Consider the following 12126-nt stretch of genomic DNA (forward strand, 5'->3'; position numbering starts at 1 on the left):
AGAGACCAGCTCTGAAGCCCTCAGGCTGCGTGAGGCTATGAGAAGAAGTGAAGGAGTGGCCATCTGGGCACTGCTTTCCTGAGCCAGCTCGGGCTGGAGATGAAGAGCTGGGCTGTACACACACGTGCTCACAGGCATGAGCTCACACTCTCCTATGAGCCTGTACGTGGACACTCCACAGCCACATGTAATAATAGTCGCATGTATTTGATGAGAGCTGGCAGTGTCCCACTGCTTCACAGCTACACAGTGAGACAGACTGTTAGCCGTTTGACAGAAGTCTCCTGTGCAGGATTCTCAGCTGTGGAGCACTCCTGGAATTTGAACTCAGATCCTGGTGTGAACACTGCCCGATGCTGCAGCACACTCCTCAGCCGTGTGTGTACACCTCGTACCGTGACTTCTCACATAGGCATTGCACAATCACATACACAGAATCCACAACACACACCCACTCCTTTCCTCATGTAGCTGGACCTTTGCACCATCACTCTTGCACACAGGCTCACACACTCAGGCACCTCTGCCTGGCTGGCCCAGGGTCCCCAGCAGTGGTGTGGGTGTCCATGGCAGGATGGGCTGGGCCCGGGGTGAAAAGCTCAGGAAACTCCTGGAAGCCACTGAGCCACTGGCTTCTCTGACAGCCCCCACGTTGCAGACAGCAGTCCACTCTGCCAGCTGGCCAATGAGTGCCCTACTCTGGGACAGGATGGGAAAGGCTCTGAAATGCAGGGAGTGTTCTGGGTCTCTTGTCCTGGGGTGTCTGCATGCTGGGTGGGGTCTGTCATGAGTCCCCTGTCCTGTCAGGTTTGACCATTCAGTTCACCATCAAAGTAAGGCCCGGCTGTCTCCAGGCAGGGAGGGTGGTCATGGTCAGGGGGCTGCCATAGTCACCAGCGTCCCTCGAGGTTAGCCTCACCTCACCTTGCAGCATATGACCCAGTGCCTTCTCACCCCTAAAGGACAGAGCTGGGGGTCGGAGCAGAGACAGCAGGGCCCTTGGGCTCTGCCTTTCCCTCCTCTCTCCTTAGCCATAGTTTGCTGAGCACTGTGAATGCCGGTCACTCAGGATGCACGGGGAATGGTCCTGCTGCCTTTGCAGAGTTACCGTATCAGGCAGCAAACCACAAAGAAACCAGCCTGTAACATACTGGGTCAGATGATGCTTTAGTGCTACAAAGAAGTCAGTCAGGGGATAGAGATTGATGGGAGGGCAGTCAGAGAAGGCCTATCTGAGGAGGCATCGTTTAACCAGACAGCAGAAAGAAAGAGGGATGAGCCACGTGACTCCCTGGAGGTGGAGCATCCAGGTACTGGGGATGGCCAGTGCAAAGGTCCTGAGGTACAGCATGCTTGGCCTGTTTGAGGACCAGCAAAGAGGCAGGTGCTAGATGGGAACTGCCCCCATCCCTGTGATCTCACTGTCACATGCATCCTGACTTCTGACCATCACGCAGTCTTGGGACACAGGCAGAGCTCGGTTCTTCGTCCCATTTCACAGGTGAGGAAAATAGATCCAGAGATCAGAGGAATATTGGTGCCAGACCCGGGACCAGGGCCCAAAATTCCCACATAACCCCTCCCAGCACCACCTGGCCTCTGCTACTGGCTTTGCTGCTTGTGGGGGCCTCTAAGAAACCCAGCCCTCGAGCTCTGGTGGAGGCAGTACCTAGCGGCCAGGCCCATCCCGCAGAGGTTCTGGAGGCCCTGTTCACAGCGTGGGAATTCAGAAACAAAGGTCCCAGCCAGTAATTGCCTCCTTTCAAAGATACAGCCAGCTTCCTCTGCCATGGTCGTGACAGGGAAACTAATGCCCTGTTCAGGGAGAGGGGAGGGTGGCCTTTCAGGCCGGCTGTCCGTCCTGTGCTGCCTTGGCAAATAGGCTCGTCGTGCGTGGCAGATGGCCACTGTCGCCCTCCTTGGCCATCTGCCCTGTGGCTCACAGCCCCGTTATCTGTGGCTCACTGTGCCCCATGTGGGGCATCCTGTGTCCAGCGTGGGCCCGTCCTGGTGCAGCCCCCGTCAGTGGGTGTCACGCTCCCTGCTGTACAGCAGCTTGGAATGAGCCGCTCTGGAAGCCTTTCCAGTGCCAGCCGTCCACAACAGTACCTCCAAAGGAAATTCCCCGTAGAGCAGGGTTTCTCAGCCTTGGCACTGCAGACATTTGGAGGCGGATCATTCTCTGTGGTGGGGGCTGTCCTGTGCTCTGTAGGACGTTTACCAGCATCTAAATGTCACAGGATACCAGAAGCAACTCTTGTCCATTTGTGACGACCACAATTTCTCCAGACGTTGCCAAACGTCCCTGGCAGGGAGGGGGTGGTGGCAGAATTGCCCATGGCTGAGCACCTGTGCTCTAGAAGCAGGTGTTTGCCCAGATAGACTAAGGAAATGGTCTCCTGAGGCCAGTAACTGGTGCCTGGCTTTGCCAGAGTCTAGGCTGGGGTCCGTCCCCTGGTTGCACAGCAGCCCTGAGACACCCGGCATGTGTGCTGAGCACCAGCTCCATTCTGAGGCCCTGTATCCTGGATATCACTCCTCGCACACGGGGATGTGGCCTTCCCTGACCTCTGTTTCCACATCTGAGCAGGGGAAGGTCAGGAGGCCTCTTCATAGGGGTGCAGGGGCCTCCAGTTTTGTCAGTCGTGTTGAGCAAACGAGGGACCTGAAATCGCAGAGGGGCTGACTGCTCTTAGACACTCTATTCTGCTGTCCCAAGTCCTCATGCCTTCAACCGGTGGTGACCAGGCACTGGTGGGTCAGGCTTGTGCTGAGCCAGGAGTGGGCCATGAAAAGGGAGGTGAGTCCTGCCGCAGAGAGGCTGCTGCTGCAGCCGGGGGTTGGGGGTTGGGCAGCGAACCCATGGGGATATCACGGGGTGGCATGAAGGGGATTCAGGACGCCAGGGAGGCTATGAGAGAGCGCTGACGTACAGTCTGGACGGTGAGGACCCCTCTGGCAGACGGACCGCAGGAAGGCCTGGAAGGGTGTGGTCAATCAGGGGGCATGACAGGGGCCAGGGATCTGGGTGTTGGGAACCTCAGAGAGGTCAGATGGTCAGCAGGAGCGGGTCATGGAGGGCCAGCGGATGGCCAGGACATTGTCCTTTATTCTGAGAGCCGCAGCGGGTCACACAAGGGTATGGAACACAAGAGTGATATTTTAAGGTCCCTGGCAGCTGATGTGTAGGGAATGGCCAGGGGGCCACCAGAGTAGAAGCTGGGGACCTGCCAGGATGGACGGGAAGGCAGGGGCTGGGCCCAGTGGTTCGGCTTCGTCATCTGGGACGGCCAGGGCCTGGGTCCACAGAGCTATCCCTTCTGCCTGTGGTTTCCCTGCTCCTGCCGAACAATGCCCCTGGCTGTCCTCACCCTCAGCTCAGCAGCTCCCCTCCCTCCCTTGCTAGCAATAGGAGTCCCCTCCTGGCAGCCAATGAGCTGCTGCCATCGAGGTTCCATTTTAGATTTTATCAATGTGTCCCGTCACCCGGGCAACCGTGCAGGGCCGCCCTGTCAGTCTTTATCTGCTGCCTTTCAGAGCAGGGCTGCTCCCACCCACACCATGTGGCTGCATGGTGAGTTTTCACTCATGCGGTCTGCACCGGGATCCCACCAAACATAATTGGCAGACAAGGCTGCGCTTGTCTGTCGTCTCGCCCCCTTCCTGCCTGCACCCCCTGCATCTTTCTGGACTCAGCCACTCCAGGCCAGACAGGCGAGTGGGCCACTGCCCAGCCAGGTACTGGCGAAGCCACCAGGAACCCCAGGGCCAGGTTGGAAAAAGGAGCTTGCAGAGCTGCTGTCAGGAGTCCCAGAAGCCAGGACCCCCAGGATGATGGGCCAGGGGCCCTCACAACTTGGCACAGCCAGGGCCTCCTTGGTTTGCCCCAGAGAGCCCCAAGGGAGCCCCAAGAAGCACCAGTCCCCAGAGACAGCAGCAGCTTGAGACTGCCGGGTGAGCTGCATGGACGAGTAGCTGGGCTTTTGTGTGCGCTGCTCTTTGTACTGGAGGCGTGTGCTGCAGGAGCCGGCTGGGCAGGGCTGGGCCATGTGAGTGGGGCCTTGTGGCAAGACCAGGGCAAACCGGAAGGCTAGTCCCCCAACTCCCGCCAGCCCCTTTCCAAGTCTCAGTGGAGGCACCACCGTGGTCCAGTGGCTAGAGACGGAAAGGTGGAAATGCTCAAGTTCAAGGCCTTTTGCCTGGATTACTGGCAGTTCTTGTGCCTGCAGCCGCTGCACGGAGTCTATAAAAGGTACGTAGACCCTCAGGGGAAGACCTCTGCCGCTAGGGCAGTGGGGCTGCAGAGGAACTTTCACCCTGAGCCTGCTGAAGGTAGGGCCTCCACATCTCAGCACAGGGTCCCTGCCACTGGCCAGAACTGTGGCAGCATTTGCTGCAGGTCACTGTACAGGTCTGCTTAATTGTACCCTCCTCTCCCTCCACCCCTGAATCGGTAGGATTTCTGCAGAAGTGGTCACCCCAGAGTGCTTTGTGGTCAAGCACTGTTTCATGACTTCTTGCTGCTGGGATCATCTTGGGGGGGATTTGTTCCTGAGGGGCTCTAACCCCACAGGAGGTCAGCCCTGCCACAGTATACTTCCTCCGACTTCAGGGGGGTCTCCTGTGGCTAATGGGCTTGACTGTGTCCCCAAGCAGAGACTTGAGACTTATTGGGCAGGGGGCGGATCCTTGGCCTGGAGGTTAGAAGACCAGAGTTCAAGTCCCTTCCTTCACTGTGTGACTTTGGATGGCTTGTGTCCCCTCTCTCTGCCTGTTTCCCCTCTTTAGGGATTTGGCCCTGATGATGTACAGTGGCATTTGGGGATGGCTCCCTTAAATGATATGGGCCCAGAGACCACAACCCAAATGTTAAGACACCTGACAGTGTCTCGCACATGTGTGTTCTGTCCCCATCAGACCTTGGCCAGGAAGCGCCGGTGCCCAGGCCATCAGGAAGGGCACCATGGAGTCGTCTCCATGGCCACCTAGGGCCTGTAATGAAAGGCCCTGGAGGAGGGAATGAGAATACCGGCTATTCTGAGGGAATTAGTTTTTCCTGATTTCACACTCTGTGAAGTCCACTGCTATTAGCATTTGAGCAGTTCTGGGAAAGTGTGGGAGCTTTTCTTTTCTCTTCCAGTGGGCTTTTTCCGAAAGAGGCGGGCACAGAGGGTCTCACGGCAGCTCAGAAAGGAAGTCCCGCTCTTGGGTGGCTGCCAGGTTGAGAGGCCATCCTGCATCTCTGATTACCACCAGCCACATTAAAACATTGTGCAGGTGACTAGCCTTTCACTGCTCTCCCGGAGTTTGTTTTTATAGCCCCGGCGCACCTGGAATAGTCTGGCTGTTATTAAGTGGCTGCTGAGGATAGGCCATTTTACCTGACTTTTAATCCCACCACAAAAGAGGCATTAAGCCCCCACCTTTGACAGGTAAATAGAGTGATACCCAAGGGTAGGCAGCCAAGTAAGTGTGGCCACAGGATTTGGACCCAGGTCTGTCTTAGTCCAAGACGGAAGCTCCACAGCTTCAAGTCACAGCAATCAGGGGTCCTGGGGCAGGAGGGACGAATGAGGCACAGCCCCACCCACAGGGCTCAGCTGGATAAGGGAGGAGTGAGGGTCAGAGCCTTGACAGAGGAGGCGACAACTAAGCGGGAGGTGAAACATGTGGAGGAGTTGTCTGGGCCAGGAAGGGGAGGATGGGTGTTCCAGGCAGAGGGAAAAGCACATGGAAAAAACCCACAGGCTTTCAAAGGGCAGGTGTCTTCAGATGGTGGGGAGAGGCCATGGAGCTAGGAGGGGTGTTGGAGAAAGGAGTCCAGGACCAATGGCTGGACTTTGTGCTGCACAGTGGGGAGCCTATGAAAGGTCTTAGGGAAGGCATGGCAAGTTGACAATCACCTCTGGTAATGCATGGTCCCATGTAAGAGGCCTGGCTCAGCCTCCAGGGGGAATCGATGAGACTTCCTTGGCCCTCACCTACTGTGGGAGGTTCTTATTCAGAGCTGGTGATATTTTCTCAAGTTGCTCACAGCCTTGAGGAAGAGAACCACTGATAAACCATGAAAGGTAAGGATGGGGGATAAATAAAGGTGGCATAGAGATACCAGCAGCACGAGGGAAGCCATCTAGGAGGAATCAAGGAAGACTTCCTGCAGGAGGTGTCATCTGATCTGGGCCTAGATGTGGGATGGGATTTTTCTAGACAGGAAAGGGCATTGTAGCCGGAGAGCATGGCATGAACAAACGTGGAGGTGGGATAGAGCCTGGCATGGTTTAGAAATGGTCAAAGATGAGGCCATTTCTAAATGGGTACACATCAGGGGTGAGACTGGAAAGGAAAATGGGGTGGGGAGGATAATGCTAAGACTCACTGAGCACCTGTTACGTGTGAGGCACCATCTAAGTCCTGACTCTGCACCATCCCCAAGAAGTGGGGAATATGATTATCCCCTTTCCCGGGTGAAGAAAGTGAGGCACAGGAGGGAGAAATCATTTGCCCAGAATCGCATGACCTGTCAGTGGGACCACTGGGATCGCACCGGGTGGTCCAGCTGCTGAGGCCCCATGCTGCCAGCTGAGGAGCTCTGACTGTGCACCGCACGTGTGATGCTCTTGACTAGCGTCCACAAATCATGTGACATGTTAGGTGGGTGAGAACGCTGGCTTTAGGGGCAGACCTAGTCCTGGCAGAAACCTCAGAAGGTCACTTTGTCTCCACTCATCTTAGGGTGCTTTTGTACTAGCCCGCCTCCCACGGCTCCTGTGGAGATTGACAGGGTCAACTCCAAGAAAGCACTTCATGCACCACACTTAGTAGGGGCTTAAGAATTGGTGGCTGTCCTTGCACAAACAGATCTAAGCCCAGGAAGGCTTTGTAGATGGAGCCACTTGGCTTTTTTCCTGATGTCATATTCTACTGTTTAAGACAACCACCCAAAACTTCAGACTTTGAAAGGGGTATTTTTCAGACAATGCATAATTAATCACTTCTAAACACAGGGTGTGCAGGCTTCCTTGGAGCTCTTAATTATTCTTCATTAGTGATCTTAAATTAATGTAAAATAACCCTGGAGCTCTGCCAAGGGCTGGGGCTGGGAGAGGAACAGAGCTGTTTCCTCCAACTAGAAAACCAAAGAAACGTTCACAGATCTCTGCATTCCACTTGGGTGGGGTGGACCCTGCAGACTCAGCTTTGGCCTGGAGTCCATTATGGGGGTCGCGCAGAACCCTCTCCCAGTCCCCAGAGCTCAACAGACCTCAGGGTACTCTTGTTAATGGAATGGTTCTGCTGGAAATACCAAGGCCAGGTGCATCCAAACGCAGTGTGAGAACAGCTCCTCAAACTACAGCCTCAGGAGGTGACCTCGGGCTGGCAGCTCTGGGCACATGGCCCGGGAAATGGGACAGACAGATGTACCTTGTGGTCAGAGGTGGCGGGGGCGCCCCCAACACATGCCTATGCCTTGGGCTGCAGCTCTCAGCTGGGAAGCTCAGTCCAGGGAGGAGTGGCTCAGCAATGGGCACCCCAGAGGTTTTGTGACTTTAGGGGACAGTACAGGCCCTGAGGTCAGGTGAACTGGGAATCCAATCTAATGAGTCCCTTTGGTAGTAATTATTACTATTATTACTCATTTTGTTAAGCGTTTGTATATGCTGAATGCCTTACATATGGTGTCTCTGTTGACCGTCACAATAGCCTTATGAAATACTATTATTTTCCCAATATTTCAGGCAAGGAAACAGAGGCCCAGGGAGGGTAAGTGACCTGCCTAAGTCACAAAGAAATGTGCTCAGTCCACCCAAGTGATCAGCCCTGCTAAGCTGCTGGGCTTCACTTGGTAGTCACACTATTGAACACTTTCTGGCTCTGTGTAACTGCTCCACTGGCTGTGGCCATATAACAAGTTACCCCAAAACTTAGTGGCTTAAAACAATGACCATGTTTGTTTTTCCCATGGATCTGCAATTTGAGTGGGCATGTTCTACTCAACATCAGATGGTACTTCCTGAAGACTGGGGCTGGGCTCCTCAGAAACCTCACCCTCCCACCCGCCTTGCTGTTCTGCTGGCTGTCGGCTCAAACACCTACACGGGGCCTCCCCAGGTGGCCTGGGCTTTCTTACAAGATGGTGGCTGCATTGCCAGAGCAAGCAATGAGACAGACACACACAGGTAGAAGGTATGTCACCTTTCCAGACCAGGCCTCAGAATCACACAGTATCACTTCTGTTGTGTTGTATTCACTGGGGCTTCACAGTCCTTCCCAGGTCCCAGGGGAGACAACTTGTACTCCAGCTCCTGTGAGGAGTGACACGGTCTGGGAGAGCATGTGGGACAGGAGACGCATTGTGGCCCTCTCCAGAAAGTCTGCCAAGGTGACCTTCAGATCCCTTCTCCACTCTGACCTTCATGTTCTTAGCTGAAAAGGACCTAATGGGCATGAGGGTTCCTGAGACACAGGTGACAATAAATGCTGGTTTTCTTTTTATGAATGGAGCCAGTTCAAGGAAAATGTGGCTGTTATTCAAGAGAGGGAGCGACCTTTTTAACAGGGAGAGCTAGAAAGCGTTCTCGTAGACCTGAGACAAGTCTTGAGGGATGAGGAGAGTTTTCCCATCAGCATAGGGAAGGCAGTGCTCTTGGCAGAAAAGGCATGAAAAGGATGTCAGGATGGGAGAGTGTAAGCATTGGATCCAACAGAGTCTTTGGTGGTGAGCAACAAGTGCCCTGTGGCCAGGGCTCACAGAGGGCCAGCAAGGAGCTGGAGAATTGCCCCAGGCCCAGGCTTCTGGCTGAGCAGAACACCGAGGTAGTCCATGCAGCCACATGCCGCCACTCAGGACACTGCTACCCCCAGCACTGCACTCTGGGAACACCGCCGCCCACACACACACAGCACTGCACTCTGGGAAAACCCCCCACACACACACAGCACTGCACTCTGGGAACACCGCCGCCCACACACACACAGCACTGCACTCTGGGAACACCGCCGCCCACACACACACAGCACTGCACTCTGGGAAAACCCCCCACACACACACAGCACTGCACTCTGGGAACACCGCCGCCCACACACACACAGCACTGCACTCTGGGAAAACCCCCCACACACACAGCACTGCACTCTGGGAACACCGCCGCCCACACACACACAGCACTGCACTCTGGGAAAACCCCCCCCACACACACAGCACTGCACTCTGGGAAACCCCACACACACAGCACTGCACTCTGGGAAAACCCCCACCACACACACAGCACTGCACTCTGGGAAACCTCCCCCACACACACACAGCACTGCACACTGGGAAAACCCCACACACACACACAGCACTGCACTCTGGGAACCTCACACACACACAGCACTGCACTCTGGGAAAACCCCACACACACACACAGCACTGCACTCTGGGAACCTCACACACACACAGCACTGCACTCTGGGAACCTCACACACACACAGCACTGCACTCTGGGAAAACCCCACACACACACACAGCACTGCACTCTGGGAACCTCACACACACACAGCACTGCACTCTGGGAAAACCCCACACACACACACAGCACTGCACTCTGGGAACCTCACACACACACAGCACTGCACTCTGGGAAAACCCCACACACACACACAGCACTGCACTCTGGGAACCTCACACACACACAGCACTGCACTCTGGGAAACCTCCCCCACACACACACACAGCACTGCACTCTGGGAAAACCCCACACACACACACAGCACTGCACTCTGGGAACACACACACACACACACACAGCACTGCACTCTGGGAACCTCACACACACACAGCACTGCACTCTGGGAACCTCACACACACACAGCACTGCACTCTGGGAAACCTCCCCCACACACACACACAGCACTGCACTCTGGGAAAACCCCACACACACACACAGCACTGCACTCTGGGAACCTCACACACACACAGCACTGCACTCTGGGAAAACCCCACACACACACACAGCACTGCACTCTGGGAACCTCACACACACACAGCACTGCACTCTGGGAAACCTCCCCCACACACACACAGCACTGCACTCTGGGAAACCCACACACACACACACAGCACTGCACTCTGGGAAACACCCACACACACACACACACAGCACTGCACTCTGGGAACCCCCCACACACACAGCACTGCACTCTGGGAAACCCCACACACACAGCACTGCACTCTGGGAAACCCCCCCACACACACACAGCACTGCACTCTGGGAAAACCCCCCACACACACACAGCACTGCACTCTGGGAAACCCCCCCCACACACACACAGCACTGCACTCTGGGAACCCCCCACACACACATCACTGCACTCTGGGAAACCCCCACACACACAGCACTGCACTCTGGGAACCCCCCACACACACATCACTGCACTCTGGGAAACCCCCACACACACAGCACTGCACTCTGGGAAACCCCACACACACAGCACTGCACTCTGGGAAACCCCCCCACACACACACAGCACTGCACTCTGGGAAACCCCACACACACACACAGCACTGCACTCTGGGAAACCCCACACACACACAGCACTGCACTCTGGGAAACCCCACACACACAGCACTGCACTCTGGGAAACACCCACACACACACACAGCACTGCAGTCTGGGAAACCCCCCCCACACACACACACAGCACTGCAGTCTGGGAAAACCCCCCCACACACACACAGCACTGCACTCTGGGAAACCCCCCCACACACACACAGCACTGCACTCTGGGAAACCCCCCCCCCCCACACCGCACTGCACTCTGGGCAACACCCACACACACACACACCACCCCACTCCGGAAAACACCCACACCCACACACACACAGCACTGCACTCTGGGAAACCCCCCACACACACACACAGCACTGCACTCTGGGAAAACCCACACACACAACACTGCCACACACAGCCCTGCACGCTGGGAGACGCCCCGCACACACAGCACTGCACTCTGGGAAACCCCACACACACAGCACTGCACTCTGGGAAACCCCACACACACAGCACTGCACTCTGGGAAACACCCACACACACACACAGCACTGCACTCTGGGAAACCCCCCACACACACACACACAGCACTGCACTCTGGGAAACCCCACACACACACAGCACTGCACTCTGGGAAACCCCCCACACACACAGCACTGCACTCTGGGGAAACCCCCCACACACACACACACAGCACTGCACTCTGGGAAACCCCCCACACACACAGCACTGCACTCTGGGAAACACCCACACACACACACACACAGCACTGCACTCTGGGAAACCCCCCCCACACACAGCACTGCACTCTGGGAAACCCCCCACACACACACAGCACTGCACTCTGGGAAACCCCCCACACACACAGCACTGCACTCTGGGGAACCCCCCCCACACACAGCACTGCACTCTGGGAAACCCCACACACACACACAGCAGTGCACTCTGGGAAACCCCCCCACACACACACAGCACTGCACTCTGGGAAACACCCCCACACACACACACACACCACTGCACTCTGGGAAACCCCCCACACACACACAGCACTGCACTCTGGGAAACCCCCCCACACACACACAGCACTGCACTCTGGGAAACACACACACACACACACAGCACTGCACTCTGGGAAACCCCCACACGCACACAGCACTGCACTCTGGGAAACCCCCCACACACACACAGCACTGCACTCTGGGAAACCCCCCCACACACACACAGCAGTGCACTCTTAGAGTCTGTGTCCGGGGCAGTGTGGAATGCTGTGTTGCCTGCGAGCATGTCCTCTTCATTCAGGCACTTCTGCTGGACCAGAGTGAGGCGTGGGTGAGGTACATGCCAGAAGGCTCAATGTGACCACATTGTCAAAGGTCTTGAGAATTGTCTTCAGCACAATTACCAGTCAAGTTTTAAGAATCAAGCAGCCAGCGCCCAACGCAGCCCAAGTTTAGAGAGAGGAATTAATGTCCCCAGTGGGAAGGCTGCCTGCCTCCCTCAGCACGTCCTGGCCGGGTGCATCTAAAAAGTGTTTGAAGCCAGCACCACAGGCATGGTGGGCTCCAGTCTTCTCCCCGATCAGCCTTTGTGTCTTAGC

General features: G+C 55.9%; 1 protein-coding gene across 13 annotated transcripts in view; it reads left to right on the top strand.

Annotated features, from left to right (window-relative positions):
• The window catches only part of IQSEC1 (IQ motif and Sec7 domain ArfGEF 1), a 489184-nt gene that overhangs the window by 329850 nt on the left and 147208 nt on the right, over positions 1–12126 (top strand). The window contains exon 1 of one of the 13 annotated variants that reach the window (XM_074334177.1): positions 4106–4252. The exons of the other annotated variants lie outside the window; for them this stretch is intronic. Coding sequence (XP_074190278.1) covers positions 4176–4252 — 77 coding nt within the window. The 5' untranslated portion in view covers positions 4106–4175. Of the gene's footprint in view, positions 1–4105; positions 4253–12126 lie in introns of those variants that run through there. 13 annotated transcript variants of the gene reach the window in all.

The sequence above is a fragment of the Rhinolophus sinicus genome, linkage group LG01, assembly GCF_036562045.2.
Source record: "Rhinolophus sinicus isolate RSC01 linkage group LG01, ASM3656204v1, whole genome shotgun sequence".
NCBI lineage: Eukaryota > Metazoa > Chordata > Mammalia > Chiroptera > Rhinolophidae > Rhinolophus > Rhinolophus sinicus.